This window comes from Neoarius graeffei, chromosome 19 (genome assembly GCF_027579695.1).
Source record: "Neoarius graeffei isolate fNeoGra1 chromosome 19, fNeoGra1.pri, whole genome shotgun sequence".
Lineage (NCBI taxonomy): Eukaryota > Metazoa > Chordata > Actinopteri > Siluriformes > Ariidae > Neoarius > Neoarius graeffei.
The window spans coordinates 53,625,995-53,646,549 of record NC_083587.1 but is presented as its reverse complement, the minus strand read 5'-3'; the positions used below and the strand labels follow the sequence as shown (position 1 = coordinate 53,646,549).

The 20,555-nt window shown below is 42.5% G+C and overlaps 1 protein-coding gene across 1 annotated transcript in view; it reads right to left on the bottom strand.

Annotated features, from left to right (window-relative positions):
• spire1b (spire-type actin nucleation factor 1b) overlaps positions 1-20,555 on the bottom strand; it is an 80,169-nt gene that overhangs the window by 50,927 nt on the left and 8,687 nt on the right. The window contains exon 2 of the mRNA XM_060900303.1: positions 17,782-17,813. Within this exon, the coding sequence (XP_060756286.1) occupies positions 17,782-17,813 (32 nt within the window). The remainder of the gene's footprint in view (positions 1-17,781; positions 17,814-20,555) is intronic.

Sequence of the window (20,555 nt, the reverse complement as noted above, 5' to 3'; positions counted from 1 at the left end):
TAGCTCGATTTCCTTGTGTGCATGTAGGATTGGATTTCTCTGGCACCCCTGCTGGGACCCTTAGCTCGATTACTGACAGTAGCTCGATTTGGATGTGCATGTAAACGCACTGAGTGATTCCACCCGCACTTACACAACTGTGTGGATTTCAGATGCAAGCTGTATCTTAAATACACACAGTTGTGTCCTGAATAGCTCTTTTATTCGGTCTTTTACCTGATTTAAATCACGACACTAGGTATCAGAGAGATATTGCAGTTGAGGTCAGATAATGTAGGATCTAGGGCTGTTTTTAGGGTTTTAAATGATGCAGGAATTATTAGGGGAATTTAGCACAATAGGGTGTGAAACGTTCTGGTTGACACTCCAGTCCAGAAGGTGGTGGTAATGCACCTAAAAGCTGTTTGCCAACTGACAGAAAACAATATAAAAGAAGAAGAAAGATTTACCTAATGTGGAAATCCTGCTCTGGTCATTGGTACGCGAGTCTCGCTCCTCCACGAAATCATGATGTGCCGATCGCCATCTGGAGAATTCGTGCTCTGTGTGAGGCTTACGGCTAGTTCAACGAACCCGGAACAACATGGGAATGGTGTGGATTTCGCATCAATTACGAGAAATACATGCTAATTCTCGCTAATTTCGGTGTTTTTAAAGAAGAAAGTCAAGACATTGGGTTTTATGCAGCCAAGTTTATTTAATCAACATTTCAGGTTTTTTTTACTTTTGGTAGCATATTTTGGGTGCTTGACCTTAATTTGGGCGCCTTTTTAATTTGGGCGCTTTTGACGTTATCCGTCGCAGGTTTCATGTAATTGAAAGGCCTGGCACTAACCACTGCATACCGGGAACACCCCACAGAATGTTCCATTTTGGAGATGCTCAGACCCAGTCATCTAGCCATCACAATTTGGCCCTGGTCAAAGTCGCTCAGATCCTTACGCTTGCCCATTTTTCCTGCTTCCAACACATCAACTTCAAGAACTGACCGTTCTCTTGCTGCCTAATATATCCCACCCACTGACAGGTGCCATTGCAATGAGATCCATCCATCCATCCATCCATCCATCCATCCGTTATCTGTAGCTGCTTATTCTGTACAGGGTCGCAGGCAAGCTGGAGCCTATCCCAGCTGACTATGGGCAAGAGGCGCAGCACACCCTGGACAAGTCACCAGAATTGTAACGAGATAATCAAAATGTTATTCACTTGACCCGTCAGTGGTCATAATTTTATGGCTGATTGGTGTATATGGAATGATGTGGTAAAAAAAAAAAAAAAGTGTTTAAAAAACAAAATGTTTTATATTTTAGATTCTTCAGAGTAGCCAGCGTTTACCTTGATGCACACTATTAACATTATCTTAACCAGCTTCATGAGGTCGTCACCTGGAATGCTTTTCAATTAACGGCCGTGCCTCGTCAAAAGTTAATTAATGGATGAGTTTCTTGCCGTCTTAATGCGTTTGAGATCAAATAGTAAATAATAAAAATACAGTAAATAGCCCTATTCCATCCACAACTGTAGTAATCCGTATTATGTCAAAAAACGCTTGACTAAGGAAAGAGAACCGACGTCCATCATTACTTTAAGACATGAAGTGACTTGATGAATAAAAATAAAGAAAAAACACTGAATTAGTAGGTGTATCTAAACGTTTGACTGGTACCGTGTGTATATATAGCGACTGCTGTTTATTATCAGAACGAAACATTGTCCTGAATTGGTACAGATTTTTTAAGACCACAGTCTGTTTCCAGACAAGCCAACATTCTCTCCATGGTAACCAGGACATGGCATGAAATTAATATGGAGAAATGTGTGTGTGTGAGAGAGAGAGAGAGAGAGAGAGAGAGAGAGAGAGAAATCATTTGCACTCCATTACATCGAAGAACCACATCAACACTCAGAACGGCTTTGGTAATAATATACGCTTTGTCCCCATGATACCTTCCCCCTTTGAAGGCAGGAAGGTCAATGATGATGGACACCAGCCAAGTGAAGAGACAGAGGCTGTGTGAATGCATGCACTTCAACAAAAGGACCCTTTTGATATCAAGCAATCAACCTTGGCCTGAAATGACACGACTTGATAATAACCACTCTGGTTTGAAAACAGCTACCCCGCTAGCGTTCCGAATACGTTTGTTTATGGCCCATCGTGGAAGGTTAGGGGGAAAAAAACAACAACACAGCTTTCAAAAATGTGAGGTGAAATAAGAATGCTTATCGCTTAATCTAAGACAATTAATATGTCAGCAAAGATCTGAGGTGTCCGAGATACATCAGTGTTAGGAAGCATTCGGTAGTTTGGAAATAAAACCAGTACGTGGAAGTGCGTCAAGATTCTTTCTGACATTGACGGGGTTCAAAAAGGCTAAACACAAAATCACTTGTAATAAAAAAAGATGACAATATGGAGTTGACATTTTTAGCCAACTCCATATAAGAATCATTTTTTAAAACTTTGTGCATTAAAGGAGAACTGAACACAATTTTTATCATCAAAATGATCTCATCTCATTATCTGTAGCCGCTTTATCCTGTTCTACAGGGTCGCAGGCAAGCTGGAGCCTATCCCAGCTGACTACGGGCGAAAGGCGGGGTACACCCTGGACAAGTCGCCAGGTCATCACAGGGCTGACACATAGACACAGACAACCATTCACACTCACATTCACACCTACGGTCAATTTAGAGCAGACCTGGGCATTTTACGGCCCGCGGGCCGCATCCGGCCCTTTGGTTCATTCTGACCGGCCCACGTAAGGTTAATTAGAAATTACAAAATAAACGTATTTTCTAATTTTACCCCATGCATGGACTGAATGTGCATTGCTTTTATTTTGAAGTTGTGTTCAACAAAATCGCAATGCACGCGACATGAACATGACATGAAATCCCACGAAACCTAATCCCGCGATAACTACTTCTGTAATTTGTCCAGACCAAACACAAACTTGTATGTCATCCTCCAAACGGTCCAACCAATCACATAGTGTGACGTCACCAGCAGGCGCCGGAGCCCGAGCCGATCTGTAGATCTGATTCCTACACCGAATCGACTGATGATCATCTGTCAGCTGTGCTTCGCATCTCCACCTCAGACATTCAACCTGACGCTGATCCACTCGTTAAAGACCAACAGAGACTAGATTTCTCTCACTGAACAAATAAAAAACTGAAAAACACCAAATGAGGTGATTAGACTAGAAATGTGGGCATCATTATTATAATATGATGTATCTTGCTTGATATTTGGAGTAGAAAGACAATATTGTGATGCCTTTATTGTGTTTTGGGCTGAATGTGACTGAAAAAAAAATGGTACAAACGTTCACATTTTGTTAACCATTGTTTTGGGAAATTTGATTGAATAAATGACATTTTTTGTAAGGCAACCTCATTTTTTCCATACTCTTACCAGTCTTAGCAGCTTGTAAAAACAATGCTATTTATTGCTTTATATAAAGAAATAAAATTAATATTATGCAGAATTTAGTTCAGCCTTTTGGTCCGGCCCTCCACAAAATTTTCTGTTTCTCATGTGGCCCCATGGAAAAAATAATTGCCCACCCCTGATTTAGAGTCACCAGTTAACCTAACCTGCATGTCTTTGGACTGTGGGGGAAACCGGAGGAAACCCACGCGGAGAACATGCAAACTCCACACAGAAAGGCCCTCGCCGGCCACGGGGCTCGAACCCGGACCTTCTTGCTGTGAGGCGACAGCGCTAACCACTACACCACCATATCAAAATTATATTTCTCTTATTTTCTTAAATATAGGAATGTGTTTTTGATAGCTATATTGTCACTGCTAAATTTGATTTCTTTCAGCGTGACCGCAATGCATGATGGGATATATTGCTTGGTTAGTGACCATCGTTGTGTACTACTTTTCGTGATGCATTGTGGGATACTTTGAGTGCACTATATAGGGTGTAAATAGTCCTCACTAAGGTTTCGGACAGCGCTACAAAATGGCGTCCCCACTATATAGTGCCCTATAGAGTGAGTAGGGAGCGATTTCGGACACAGGGATAGATTAAAGGAGAACTGAAGGCTAATTTTTTTATCATCAAAATTCTCTCATTTTATTAAATATCGGAATGCATTTTTGATCGCTATTGTGTCACTGCTATAGCAAGTTATGAGTGTTTGGAATATGCTCTGTAATATATCAGTCCATATGTCAAAGCAACGGCTGTAAACGAGATTCATTGAGACCTGTGCGAGACATCGTAGGACGGAAGTAAAACGTACGGTGGAAATCAAAGCGACCGACATCTGCCAACGTTGTCAAAAGACGCGCACACTCTCTTTCGAACGCTGATGTAATCAAGCCGGAAGTTTTGTTTGTTTTGATAGCGATCAGGAACGTTTGAAAAAAGTAGGCAGTAATCGTCATTTAAACTTCAATATTTCGTTTGGAAAAAAAAAAAAAGGAGTTTTCAAAATGGCGGCACTGACACCTGGCTGACACTTGACGTTTTGAAGTCTTGCAAAAGTCTCGTGAAGATCGCGCGGATAAGCGACGCCTGCCGTGGACCAAACGAACTAAATTCAACACGGCTAAAAACCGAATAGGCCGATAAGTATAATATTTAATTGCAATTAGTTGCCAATACGAGTCACGATATAAGGTTACTAAAACCGAAAACGTAATTGAATAACATGTTAATTAAGAAATAAAACAAGTTTAAAAATCACTTCAGTTCTCCTTTAATGACTCCCGTCTGTCTTTCTGTTCATCTATAAGCAGCTAGTCGTTTATTCCTTCATGTGCATGGGATTTTATCTTCAACATTGTGCAGGTAAACCTTATTCCAGACCAGGTCATGACCTTACTGACGTGATTGAATCCGAAGGCTTCGTAGTATTAGAAACTGCACATAGTTGATTCGTAAAGGGTTTTATAATTAACTGGAGAGGTGAATCAGCCATGTTTGAGCTTGTGTTTATGACGGAGTCCTGTTGAGTCACGCACATGTGAGAACCACTGGAGGACAGAATAGTGTAGGATGTCTTTTTTTTTTAGAAAAAAAAAAGGAAACTTTGAACTGCACCTATCACAAAGACATGCACATCCTGCGTTTCTTATCATCGATTGTACCAAGTTTTCCTGGACTCATTCTAACCCATGGGTAATTAGATAGCAGTTTAATTACACGTTATGGAATTATTTAACTGGTTACAGTGTTTGAGTCTTTTAATTTTCCAACATAGATTTCTTCCAGGCGGTGATTGGGGGGGGGGACAAAAAAAATAGGTCAGTTTCTTTACAGGGGAGTGAACTGGACTGCAGTTTCACGCTGAGTGGCAGAATAAGGATAAGACGACGAGAAGAAATTCATCCTGTGCTAATATGAGAGTGTGGTGTAGATATTTCTATCCAAACATGTTAGCTCTATTAGCCTTTTGGCTCCTGTACAAAACCAAAATAGCACAGATCAGACACTGAGTCAAACTGTTCACTTCTTCGTATTAAGACACGTCCTTATTAGTGCTTCCGGTCTATTCTCTGCGCATTTTTGGAGATCGAGACAGAAAAGGAGACGCTCACGGATACACTCCCACCTGTTCTGCTCGAATCATAAAATGAGCACATGCCCTGCAGATAATACATAACTAATACATAAAGCACTCATGCTGTACATCTGAGAGTGCTGCAGCTGCGTTGTCTTTCAGGGAGGCAAATTAATCAATGCACATTAAGACCACATTTTCTCACAATTAGGCACTTTCGCTCCTCTGAGACTGTCGTCACAGAAAACCTCACTGTGACTTAAAGGCCAAAGTCACTTGAAATGCAAATGATAAGGTTTATGCAGGGTGATAAGAGCAGATATGTCTGACTGGTCTGTAAATGTCACCAGCTGGAAACCTTCCAAGTCACAGTATGATAGTTCCTCTCACTATGACCTGCTGAAATATTTTAAGAAATGATAATTGTTCTAATAGCTGCAATAATAATAATAAGTGTTTATGTAATACATGACCTAAAACATCATCAGATTTTCACACAAGTCCTGAAAGGAGATAAAGAGAACCCAATTAAACAAATGAGACAAAAATATTATACTCGGTCATTTATCTATTGAGGAAAATGATCCAATATTACATATCTGTGAGTGGCAAAAGTATGTGAACCTCTAGGATTAGCAGTTAATTTGAAGGTGGAATTAGAGTCAGGTGTTTTCAATCAATGGGATGACAATCGGGTGTGAGTGGGCACCCTGTTTTATTTAAAGAACAGGGATCTATCAAAGTCTGATCTTCACAACACATGTTTATGGAAGTGTATCATGGCACGGACAAAGGAGATTTCTGAGGACCTCAGAAAAAGTGTTGTTGATGCTCATCAGGCTGGAAAAGGTTACAAAAGCATCTCTAAAGAGTTTGGACTCCACCAATCCACAGTCAGACAGATTGTGTACAAATGGAGGAAATTCAAGCTCGCCATTACCCTCCCCAGGAGTGGTCAACCAACAAAGATCACTCCAAGAGTAAGGCGTGTAATAGTCGGCGAGGTCACAAAGGACCCCAGGGTAACTTCTAAGCAACTGAAGGCCTCTCTCACATTGGCTAATGTTAATGCTCATGAGTCCACCATCAGGAGAACTCTGAACAACAATGGTGTACATGGCAGGGTTGCAAGGAGAAAGCCACTGCTCTCCAGAAAGAACATTGCTGCTCATCTGCAGTTTGCTAAAGATCACATGGACAAGCCAGAAGGCTATTGGAAAAATGTTTTGTGGACGGATGAGACCAAAATAGAACTTTTTGGTTTAAATGAGAAGCGTTATGTTTGGAGAAAGGAAAATACTGCATTCCAGCATAAGAATCTTATCCCATCTGTGAAACATGGTGGTGGTAATATCATGGTTTGGGCCTGTTTTGCTGCATCTGGGCCAGGACGGCTTGCCATCATTGATGGAACAATGAATTCTGAATTATACCAGCGAATTCTAAAGGAAAATATCAGGACATCTGTCCATGAACTGAATCTCAAAAGAAGGTGGGTCATGCAGCAAGACGATGACCCTAAGCACACAAGTCGTTCTGCCAAAGAATGGTTAAAGAAGAATAAAGTTAATGTTTTGGAATGGCCAAGTCAAAGTCCTGAACTTAATCCAATTGAAATGTTGTGGAAGGACCTGAAGCGAGCAGTTCATGTGAGGAAACCCACCAACATCCCAGAGTTGAAGCTGTTCTGTATGGAGGAACGGGCTAAAATTCCTCCAAGCTGGTGTGCAGGACTGATCAACAGTTACCGCAAACATTTAGTTGCAGTTATTGCTGCACAAGGGGGTCACACCAGATACTGAAAGCAAAGGTTCACGTACTTTTGCCACTCACAGATATGTAATATTGGATCATTTTCCTCAATAAATAAATGATCAAGTATAATATTTTTTCTCTCATTTGTTTAACTGGGTTCTCTTTATCTACTTTTAGGACTTGTGTGAAAATCTGATGTTGTTTTAGGTCATATTTATGCAGAAATATAGAACATTCTAAAGGGTTCACAAACTTTCAAGCACCACTGTACATGTACACTCCAGCACAGCAAAATTCCTCCTTTGCATTTAACCTATCTGAAGCAGTGAACACACACACACACGCGCACACACACACGCGCACACACACACGCGCACACACACGCACACACACAGCAGTGGGCAACTATGGGACCCTATGGCACCCAGGGAGCAGTTGGGGGTTCGGTGCCTTGCTCAAGGGCACTTCAGCCATGATACAGAGGGAAGGGAAAGTGCTGCTCATTCACTCAACTCCCCTCACATTTCTCCTGCCAGTCCCAGGAATCGAACCAGTGACCCTTTGGGTCCAAGGCTGCCCGTATTACAAATGTATAGTTATGACACAAAATTATTCTTATTATGCATCTCTTTAAATCCATTAGCATTCATTAGAGGCATGTTGCAAATACAATTATGAGAATTAAACTCGATTCTTCTTCTTCAAAAAAAACCCCATCCAGCATCAGTAATTGCTACTTTGCATTTTCTCTCTCTTTTTTCATTATCTTCCTTCAAATGTTTGTCATAAATTTTTATAAGTGTACATGCGTTAGCATAAAGTTACACCTACACTTAATAATAAATTTGCAGTGAGACGTCCTCTGAGCCTTAGCTCCGCCCACTCCGCCGACAATCTGCCCTGTGTGCGTAGCAACAACAGACATCTCCAACCAGCATACGTGACATTAACCATTAACGTCGTTAGCAGAAAGATGACCATCTTAATAAATGACTTCTTTAAAAGATGAAATATGCCCATGAGGCATGCACCAATAATCGATTACATAATGAACACACTTTTTAAAATAATCACCACTACTGCTGTGGATCTCATTGTAGGCAGCATTCCAGACTGCGTTTGAGTTCTATCTAATCTTAAACACATTTGAAAAAGACAATTCTTCAATTTTATGAAAAATAATGAATGGATGGAAATCATAGGTTTCTCTGATGAGGCTTGTTTACTGCTAAAATGCAGAATAAACAAACAGTAGGGTTTTAGAGTAACAGGAATAACTGATTATGACAGGGCTTGACATTAAGGACTGCCTGATTGCCCGGGACAAGTGAAACATGCATTCGGGTAAGTGGGATATGTCCCCGACATGCCTGACCAGGCAAGTTGGAATGAGCATGTATTATGAACTAGCACTACAAAAATGAGGCTTTTTGATATTTCATTTCAGTTCCTAAAAGCGTCCCTCACTACCTATCCGCCATTACGTCTTGGCTGTTTTCTTAGTCTCGGTTTCATTTACTGCTTTGCAAGTTATTTTATATCCCCCCGCTGTTGTAGTATGTTACACGGACTGTTTATAGACCCCTTGTGCATGACGTCACGCATCGCGTGATAATTACAGCTGGGGTCAGACAGACACCGTCTTTCATGCAAGAGAGGCTTAATCCGTCTTCAATATGGTTAATTTTTGCACCGTTTTTGCTTGTTCAAACAGAGAAATAGATAAAAAGGCATTACCGTCTCCCCGCTATCAAGAAAAATGTTAGCAAATAGAAGCAAATGCTTCAAGAACAACGAGGAAATGAGTGGTTAAAGAATACAATGAGAGGAGCTCAGCCTGAAAACTCCAGAGGAATTCACGATTTTACAAAAACAGAAAGTCGGAAGTGAGGATGGAAGAGTTTGCCTAAGAATCTCATTTATTTTTTTTCTGCTCGCATTCGAGTTAGCTCTTTCATGAAAGTGTTTGATTTTCTTACAGGTGAAGCCGCTTCCTTATTCGACACAGAAAACCCAGATTGGTTTCAGACAACTCGGGCATATCGGTTCTTTTCTTCATGCTCTCTCGGAAGGCAGTCGCATTTCTCTGCCTCTCCTTCCCTTATCTTCCCTGCTTCTGCTTCTCTGTCTCGTCTGTCTATTGTCTATACTTTTGAGAGACTCTCTCCACACTGCTCTCCAAACTAAAAATCATGGAATTAATAAATTGGTCTCTTCACGCAATTGACACAATTTTCTCGACAAGAAGCCTGGGTTCGGGGGAACCGGCCTGCCCTGCCGGAACGTTCGCAGCTGGCTACACGATGGACGCGTGGGAGAGGTGGGAGGTCATGTGCCTGGCGGTTCTTTCTGTGGAGGACGTTGAAGACATCTACCTATTCGGAACCATGATTACAGGACTTTTGCTGATTGGATTAGGCATTGCCCTGGTGTATCGAGGAAATCAGAAAACGGTGACAGCTGTCCAAAGCCCCATAAAGCTGCCCGACATGATTGAAGCGGTGGGCAGAGCTGTCAGCACTCAGACTGTGGCTATTCAAAACTTGAACCGCAACATGGATAACATCATGGAGAAGCTTTTGGCTTTGCAAAGGAAAATGGATCGATTCGGGGACCAGAATGGACAAACAGAGTAGTCGTGTAAAAGAATGTGTCTACTCGCCCCAAGACCAAACAATCCCAATCTTATCTGCTTTCGGCCCCCTCAGACAGCACTGGCCTTGGCCAAGGCCGTTGCTGGAATAACAACTCCCCCTGAAGATCACTGCAGTGAGACACTCTTGCATTCCTTCCCCCACTTCCCACAGTCGCTGCTTTTTACCCCCAGTGTGACAAGCTGGGGAAGTGCAGTCATGGCTGCAGACCGGACTGCTCGTTTGCGCTGGGTTACCTATACCTCTGCCCCTTCCATGATCGCCCCCACCCTCACCTCCTCCCCCCTCGAGTCCCAAGTTTTCATGTTGTAAAAGTGTAGTGTTATTTTGTGCTTATGTGCTGAGGTTTCTTTTTTTAATGTTCCCACACTGTACTCCCCACAGGAGCATAGTGTGGGGGTTGCTTTTTTCTCCTCCCCTCCCCTTATGTTACTCTGTATTTTTCATCCCTGTCTTCCTGTCCTGTCTATTCCCCCTGTGTCAACTGTATGTATGTGTATATGTACGGACAGGTTGATGGCCAATTTCGCTGGTACTTGTGACTAGTGACAATAAAGGGTTCATTCATTCATTCATTCATAAAAAACTCAACAAGGAGCGACATGCGTGATAAATCCTGAAAGAACAGAACAGATTAAGAGCAGAGAGAGCTGGAGCTTTGTTTCTGTTATCAGAGGAACACAGTCCTGTGCAAAATATTTATATATCTTTTTTTGTTGTTGTTGTTGTTATCATCCACCTCTAGGTTTATTAAAAAAAAAAAACGCACTGCATTATGACAGACCGCACTGATTCAGTTACAGGTTGCCAGGTCTGTATAAAACACCCACAATCTACCCACTAAACAGTAATTTTAAACTTAAACTTTATCCTATCTGTCATGACGCAGCGTGGGTTTTTTTTTTTAAACCTAGAGGTGTATGATATAACATATATATTCTCAATCACAGTACTGTTCAAAAGTACTGGTACCCTGTTGTTTTCTTCATACAAACTTTGTTATAGATTTCTATTATATGATTTCTACATTATCGAGTAATGAACCTACAGTCTGAGAGAGTTCTACACAAACACTGAACTTTACAACAGCTGCATGCACGTGACATGGAAATAAATCGACTAAGGCAAGAAAAACTATTTTGGATGCAACTGTTATTGTCCGTTACAAATAAAAAGTAAGCAATAACCAAACTTAATAATAGACTTAATCAATAATCAAACTTCAACTCAATGTGTGATCTTCATTTTATGTCACAATTCACAGCTATTCTATGGTTTTCCTAAAAATAAAAAAAAAATAATAGGTAGCACTCGCAAAATAGGGGGAAAGTGATAATATTGCATTTAAATACAATTATAATAAAAATGCTAGCCAGATTAATAATGAACAACAGCTCTTGCCTGTCCCTAATAATGTTAATAAATATTTCTTGTTTAACTACTACTTTTTAGGGCGGCACGGTGGTGTAGTGGTTAGCGCTGTCGCCTCACAGCAAGAGGGTCCGGGTTCGAGCCCCGTGGCCAGCGAGGGCCTTTCTGTGTGGAGTTTGCATGTTCTGTCCGTGTGGGTTTCCTCCAGGTGCTCTGGTTTCCCCCACAGTCCAAAGACATGCAGGTTAGGTTAACTGGTGACTCTAAATTGACCGTAGGTGTGAATGTGAATGGTTGTCTGTGTCTATGTGTCAGCCCTGTGATGACCTGGCGACTTGTCCAGGGTGTACCCCGCCTTTCGCCCATAGTCAGCTGGGATAGGCTCCAGCTTGCCTGCGACCCTGTAGAACAGGATAAAGTGGCTAGAGATGATGAGATGAAATTGCAACAAGTTTCACAGAAATTGGCGTTTGTACTTGTGTGTTCACAGTTGTCGAATTCTCCAAGGCTACGTTCACACTGCAGGCTGAAGTGACTCAAATCCGATCTTTTCGCCCATATGTGACCTGTATCCGATCTTTTATTGACAATATGAACGACACAGATCCGATTTTTTCAAATCCGACCCAGGCCGTTTGGATATGTGGTCCTAATTCCGATCCCTATCCGCTCTTTTCATATGCGACTTCAGTCTGAACTGCCAGGTCGCATTCATCCGACTTACACGTCATCAACAAGCCACAAACGTCACTATTCTGCGCTGAAGTAGGCGGCGGGTCTCTCAAAAAAAGTTACAACAACATGGCGTATAATCACGGGCGCAGATAGAGGGGGGGACTCGTCCCACCCAGATTTAAATTCACCTCATTCGGTCCCCCCCACTTATAGGGAGGAAAAAACGTCTATGCTGTCTTTCTTTGTATAAGGCAAACCTCACGGAAAAATCAAAAGACTAATTACCATTCGGTTTATTGAGGTGCACAGCAGTGTATACATAGTTGCAACAACTCACATAAAACAAAGACTGATATTCGGTTGGTTGAGCTGCGCAGACTGCACAGGTTGCGAGCTCGAGCTTGGTTGCTATGGTTACTAACAACAAGTTTGACAGGCATATCAGGGTTGGGGTTGGTTTGCTGGCAGCTTTGTCCCCCCCCAGTTTTTTGTCCCTCCCAGTTCAAAAAACATATCTGCGCCCCTGCGCATGACATCAATGCGAGGGACGCTTCGGGCTGTGAAGGTTCAGAATCTTCTCAATGGAAGGACGCAGAGGTTAGGGAGCTGATTTCCATTTGGGGGGATGCAGCTATTCAAGCTAGATTGGATGGGTCATACCGCAACCGGGCGGTTTTACTTCTGTAAACACTGGCCATGCTCACTGCGTGTGACGTCGTCGTATCCTGCAATGCGCATGCGGAACACTTTTAGGTCGCTTTTCGTTCATACTAAGGATCACATACAAGTCGCATATATTTGTTAATGTGAACGACCTCACAAAAAAATCGGATTTCACAAAAAAAATCGGAATTGAGCATTAAGCCTTGCAGTGTGAACGTAGCGCAAGTTGTCAGTCACCAATGTTATCTGTATGCCACTAAATAAATTATTCATATCTGGGAAAAACTCTGTGTTGTCCAAGATGGCCTTTGGGCCTTAAAGGGCATATTCTGGACCAACTTCGTTTTTTTTTTTTTATGAAAGTATGTTAACTGGTGACTCTAAATTGACCGTAGGTGTGAATGTGAATGGTTGTCTGTGTCTATGTGTCAGCCCTGTGATGACCTGGCGACTTGTCCAGGGTGTACCCCGCCTTTCGCCCATAGTCAGCTGGGATAGGCTCCAGCTTGCCCACGACCCTGCACAGGATAAGCACTTATGGATAATGAATGGATGGATACTTCTTTTTACATCTTTTTCCCACTTCTATGTGGAGTTGATGTGAATACACTGTTACAAATAGGGGTACAGTAGGAGTCCATTTCTGTCCCCCAAAGTACAAGCTACACTACTGTATCACCGATGGCTCATTACTGGACGTTACGTGTACCTTTTTAGGGCCAAAAAGGTCCATATCTGTTCCTGAGCAGTATATAAAGGGTACAAATCCGTACCTTAGAGTGTACTGCCTCAGTGACAAGCCGTTGTACCCCTATACAGGCCTAGACATTAAGCATTTACCACTGGTGGCCCATTGGACCAGTGGAATTGAAAAGTTACTGGCCCAAATGGAAAATGTGGTGGCCCGAATGCGCACGGTACCTGAACCACAGCTGCCACAGGCAGCTGCTGCAAGCACCACAGGTGCTTGCACAAAGAGGGGGGTCCAGGGGCCCTCCCCTGGAAAATTGATTTTTCAATTCACATTCGTGCATTCTGGTGCATTTTAAGGTGAAATTAATGAAAATAAGATTATTCATATTTTGCTAACATTATTATATCTTTATTGTTTGTTCACATTGATATTTTATTGTTTGCATTTCTTGTTCTATCAATTTCTTAGTTACATAAAAAATTTCCTTTGTTCTTGTTCTCTGTTCGTTTAACACATGCCGTTGATTACTGTTTTACATTAACAGTTGTTTGTATAGGGGCGGCACGGTGGTGTAGTGGTTAGTGCTGTCGCCTCACAGCAAGAAGGTCCGGGTTTGAGCCCCGTGGCCGGCGAGGGCCTTTCTGTGTGGAGTTTGCATGTTCTCCCCGTGTCCGCGTGGGTTTCCTCCGGGTGCTCCGGTTTCCCCCACAGTCCAAAGACATGCAGGTTAGGTTAACTGGTGACTCTAAATTGACCGTAGGTGTGAATGTGAGTGTGAATGGTTGTCTGTGTCTATGTGTCAGCCCTGTGATGACCTGGCGACTTGTCCAGGGTGTACCCTGCCTTTTGCCCGTAGTCAGCTGGGATAGGCTCCAGCTTGCCTGCAACCCTGTAGGACAGGATAAAGCGGCTAGAGATAATGAGATGAGATGAGTTGTTTGCATAAGTTTTAGAATAAGCTAAGTTTTGCCTCACCATGCAACTAACTTGTTTATAGAATAAGCTTTGCCTGTAACCCACCCTGTGTTATGTAGACATATTTTCCTTTTTTGTCATGGTTTCAACTTTGGCTCATATATTCTCAACGTTGTAGATATTCAATTCTCACCACTGTAGATATTCTAATAGAAATAGAGGTACAATTAACTTTTTAAATACACCTTTATATAATAGCCACAAGACACACACAGGCCAGTCCCAAGTCTGGTTGAAAGGTGAGGGTGGCATACGGTACTAACCCTCAGCATGCTGGATTTAAATGGGCATTTTTATTGCCCATGAAGAAGTTTTATTTCTTAATTAATAAAATGTCATGAGAATCATTGACAAACCATATATTTCCTGAAAGGGTGGACTTTGGGGAATAATCTAGTGAGATTTTTGCAAAGCCTTACCTGCTCGGGGGTGATTTATAACCCTAATTTAATTTAATTAGCTAATTAACAGGTATGCTCAGGTGAGCCAAAAAGGGGTGAAATGTTGTATTTTTTTAATGAGACAAGATATAAACACCAAATTTTCAGGATATGTCCTTGGGGGAACTAGTAGTGCATTTTTGCAAATTCAGCTCATTTGCATAAACCGTTGCCATGGCAACAGCAGATACCCTAGCAACTGGGGGTATACTGGGTTTAGCATGGTCTGGTTGTACCAGAGAGGGTCAGAATAGTTATTATTTTTTGTTGTAATGAACTAATGTAGACCTAGTTTGGCTATTTTGATAAATTTCATCATCTTTGGATATTTGAATAATATATGGGATCAGATCTAATTTACCACATTATTTTATCTGTTCTTCTATTTCAGTCATAGCAACCAACATTTATACTTCATTCTTTAATCACTAAAAGTTGATAGATGTGTAGCCATATTTCTTGGCAGTGTATCCTGAAATTTTGATATTAATATACAAAGTCTGAACGATTTTACACCATCTGAAGCTAAAGTGCGTGTGTTGAAATGCTGTTTTACGATTTGGCGAGTTGTAAACCGAGCGTGACGTCGCGCGCTCTGATTGGCTGCCGAGTTCAAAACGAAGCCGTTCGTTAACACCCGATAGTTAATTTATGCACGATCGTATTTAAACTGTTGACCTGGCCTTTGGCCAGGTTGGGGAGCGTAGAGTTTGAACATATTTCTATTTGAATTTCACCGTTCTGATGGTCTCCTTGCCGCAACCGTCTCCGTCTACAAGATGCTATTTTCCCGCCAAAATGACGCTTCCGAACAGCACCGAACATCTCCGAAGATGCACAAAGACGACACACTCCTGCCGCAGGGCGGAGCAGGACGAAAACAAAGACGGCGGACCTCGTATCGAAAAGGTGCATTTTGCGAACAATTTCTTCACAATTCTGGGTAAAATATGAGTAATAAAATTTGTTAATATGTATCGAAAATGTACTGGCCCGCCCGGGCCACTGTTTGGCCAAATTTAGTGGCCCGAACTTGCCCGAAAGACGTAAAAAACACAGCCGGGCCATCGGGCAAGTGCTAATGTCGAGCCCTGCCTATAGGTACAATAATTAAATAATACTGACTGGTGTTGAATGGTATATCAGATATATTTCATTCAGCTAGCATGAAATTGAACAAATCGTAGACGAGTAGCTGAATGGAATATATCTGATATACCACGAAAAAAAGCCAACCAATATTATTATTATTATTATTACAATACAGATTGGGCGGCACGGTGGTGTAGTGGTTAGCGCTGTCGCCTCACAGCAAGAAGGTCCTGGGTTCGAGCCCCGGGGCCGGCGAGGGCCTTTCTGTGTGGAGTTTGCATGTTCTCCCCGTGTCCGCGTGGGTTTCCTCCGGGTGCTCCGGTTTCCCCCACAGTCCAAAGACATGCAGGTTAGGTTGACTGGTGACTCTAAATTGACCGTAGGTGTGAATGGTTGTCTGTGTCTATGTGTCAGCCCTGTGATGACCTGGCGACTTGTCCAGGGTGTACCCCGCCTTTCGCCCGTAGTCAGCTGGGATAGGCTCCAGCTTGCCTGCGACCCTGTAGAACAGGATAAAGCGGCTAGAGATAATGAGATGAGATTATTATTACAATACAGATTACTTTTGGGTGTTCAATGCGTCTTTCTTTTTCAAAATTCTCTCAAAATGTTCCCTATTTAACGAAGCAAACCTGGCGGCCATGTTTGCTTACAAATTGTCACAGTCGCTCGCTAGCGCGGATGTTTTACGTCTCTGATGTGTGACGTCATATTGCCTTGACAACCATGCAATATCATAAACCATATTCAACACTCATTCTCCATTGGGTAGAGGGAGTGACATAAGATAAGTGATATGCTAACAATATTGCATGCTATCAAACCAAATGAATGAAACCCGCTAGAAGGGAACAGAACATGTTTTTATTCCATCAGAAAGGGTCCTGTATGTATAATAATGTACGTTAGTTTCTGAGAGTGTAGGACAGGTTGAGCCAACAGGAATGGCCGCTTGGCAGTTCTGGGGCGCAAACGTTCAACCCACCAACTAGTAACCCAATGCCTTAACCCGTTGAGCCACCATTACCCTTCTGCTTGTTGCGTTAATGATAATTAAACATTATTCACCGTGAAAAAACGGTATGCGTGAATCCCAGTCTCAGCACATATATAAATCTGACTATACTATTTGCATCTGTCTTATTCTCTGTAAAACATAACACTACCTTCTAACCTAGGGCTGCGTACCTAAACTTAACATCAGGTACAGGTACCGGTACAGAGGTTTAGGTACAGGTCCGGACCTGTACCTGAACAATTTGACAAATTCTTCTGAACTTCTTCAATAATGACAGAAACATTAATAAACTGTTGACAACTTGTCAGTATCTTTATTCAAAGAAAACCGAACATAACTAGGTTTCCTACCTCACTTTTCAGTCACCCTATAGTTAACTTGGGACAAAAAGTCATAAGTTGTCTCACAGCGAGAAGTGACTACACTAGAGTACTACAGACTACGCGCAGTCCGCGGCCTTTAACTTACGCGGCAAAATTACACAAAGCAACAAAGGCTGCCAATGCCAGCAAAGGAAAAATGGCTGACCTGCTTTTGAGTCTTTTTGACCAATCAGAACGCTGGATCAGCCGAGCTCTCGCAATGTCTCGTGAGACTGTGGCGAGAGGATCTCAAATCAAAGATGGCTCCGATTTCAAGTTTCAGCGCGGCATTTTATGTCTTTTCCAGGGCTACATTTTCGTCTTTGTGGTAGGATTTACGCATCTTCAGTCACAAAATAAGCAGATACTTGGTGTAAATTTATATCGGTACAGTACTGGTACTTCATGATCCGGTATTTTGGACCTGTACCAAATCGATTTTCACGGTAGCCCTATTCTAACCACAAACAAGCCCGCTTCTGAAAGATACAAACTTTATCTCAATAGTCAAAAATACTGTAAGAACACTGAGAGGAACAGACAGCTTCACTCACCGTAACCACAGCGGACGCCGAGTGCTCTTTTCCTGCAGGGAGAAATAAAAGAAGGAAGGTCAGGGTTTGTATGCAGCTACAATGCATGGAATTACACTACATTCTTAATAAAGAAGTTTCTAATTTTTCCACTGACGACTGCTTTACGGTAACAGTCAGAGGTTAGGGCTGTTCCTTGACGTTTTCAGCCTGCACACAAACTTGTGCTTTGCAGTTTCTCAGTAACACAACAATCGGCATTTTTGTTGTATTCTTGTGTTCAAAAAAGAATTTAAGAACAGGCTGGTAAAGGAGTAACTGTTTATAGCTGCTACGATATACATACGTGACGACAAGAACTAATTTACTCAAGTAACTAAACAGATAAGATTTGTTCTTTAATAAACAACAACAACAAAAAAAGGTAATTGTTGGCTGTCAGATGTGCGAGTATGACGGATGCAAGTGCAGATACGTTTACTAACTATAAACAGTGCGATGTGAACGTCCAAAGGAACAGGAGAGGTAGTAATGGAGAAAACAGGCAGGACGTCAAATCGAGGTGCGGACAGAGTATCGGAGGCAAAAAACAATGATGAGATCATCTCATCTCATCTCATTATCTGTAGCCGCTTTATCCTGCTCTACAGGGTCTTGGGCAAGCTGGAGCCTATCCCAGCTGACTACGGGTGAAAGGCGGGGTACACCCTGGACAAGTCGCCAGGTCATCACAGGGCTGACACATAGACACAGACAACCATTCACACTCACATTCACACCTACGGTCAATTTAGAGTCACCAGTTAACCTAACCTGCATGTCTTTGGACTGTGGAAGAAACCGGAGCACCCGGAGGAAACCCACGCGGACACGGGGAGAACATGCAAACTCCACACAGAAAGGCCCTCGCCGGCCACGGGGCTCGAACCCAGGACCTTCTTGCTGTGAGGCGACAGCGCTAACCACTACACCACCGTGCCGCCCCATGATGAGATCAAGATACGAGAAAACAGGAGTCGAAAACCAGGAAGTCACAGGAATGAGAACAAGGCTTAGTATGCACACAGGACACGGCGTAATACTTCATCCCGTCCTTTCATCGGCACAGTCCTTAAATAGTCCATCTCATCTCATTATCTCTAGCTGCTTTATCCTTCTACAGGGTCGCAGGCAAGCTGGAGCCTATCCCAGCTGACTACGGGTGAAAGGCGGGGTACACCCTGGACAAGTCGCCAGGTCATCACATGGCTGACACATAGACACAGACAACCATTCACACTCACATTCACACCTACGGTCAATTTAGAGTCACCAGTTAACCTAACCTGCATGTCTTTGGACTGTGGGGGAAACCGGAGCACCCGGAGGAAACCCACGCGGACACGGGGAGAACATGCAAACTCCACACAGAAAGGCCCTTGCCGGCCACGGGGCTTGAACCCAGGACCTTCTTGCTGTGAGGCGACAGCGCTAACCACTACACCACCGTGCCGCCCTTAAATAGTCCAAACATGGTTTATTGATTAGAGACAGGTGGGCCTTGTTGACGGCGCGCGCGCAACGCAAGGCGCACCTTAACGTGCACACGCCAAGGCGCGCAGGACTGACATTGGCAAACTGATATAGTATAAGATGAATTTTAAAAAAATGTTCTGTTCTAAGAAAATAAGATCTTTGGACCTGACTGTCTCATTTATTAAATTAATCCATATAGCGGAATGTATTTCTATCAGGGACTCTGAAAGTGCATATCACGGGTAAATTTAGGAGCAAGATCAATGTAATTCTCCTATTTTATATTAAACTTTGGTTAAATATCTGTAACATTCTGCACTTTGTGCAATTTTTTTTTTACCTTACACAATACCAGAAAAATTCAGTTGAAATCAAGCCATTTGAGGCGAATTGGTCCGCCTCTGAAAAAACTCGGCATTTGGATTTCCCGGCAAACGCTGATTTTCGTGACGTCGCGTGCGGGACGCCTCCCTCTGAATCCTATGCCAACGCTGGTTTGTTTATGAGAAAACGACCTGGTGGTTTTCTGCAAATTTCTTCAACGTTATCGCGTAATTATTAAAATGGTTAACAGACGTATCGTAGGAGGGTGTAGCAACACCAATCTTGATGGGATTAGTACTCATCGTTTTCCAAAAGACCGGACAATGAGAGAGAAATGGGAGCGCTTGGTCTACACAGGCTGTGCACTGAAACCGTGCAAAGCTCTCGCAGCCTGCTGGCGCTTCCGCAGGTGACGTCACGAATCTGGCTCCAGACTCCCATGGGATTTTTCCAGACGCGTTTTGTTATTTTATTTTTTTTCTGCTGTAGACAGATGGCCTTGTGGAAAATTACCCTTCTGGATGAGCGTGTAAAGGGACCAGGGTGTCTACAGGTTTGTCCAAGTTAAATTTAAGACTTTTTAAGACCATGTTCCAAAAAAAATTAAGACCAAATCTAAAGTCACGCAAAAACGTATTCTTTTGAAAAAAAAAACCCAACTATATAATTTAATGTAACTTATTGTTCTTGTAAACATTCACCAGAAAACACTATTCTAGTAGAAGTACTTCATTTCTTTTCCTTGACAGGCATTCACACACTCGGAACACAATATAAGGAGGATCGGATAAACTTGTAACTATGTGACAATCAGAATGCAGTCACAATGTTTGAATCCAAGGCCATCCTTAAAAAAAATCCGTTTCCTGTCCACCGGGTGAGCAAAAAAATTTTCAGTCGGGAGGGAGGGATTTATTTTTTAATGGATGGATAAGAAATCGCAATGCTGTGTTTGC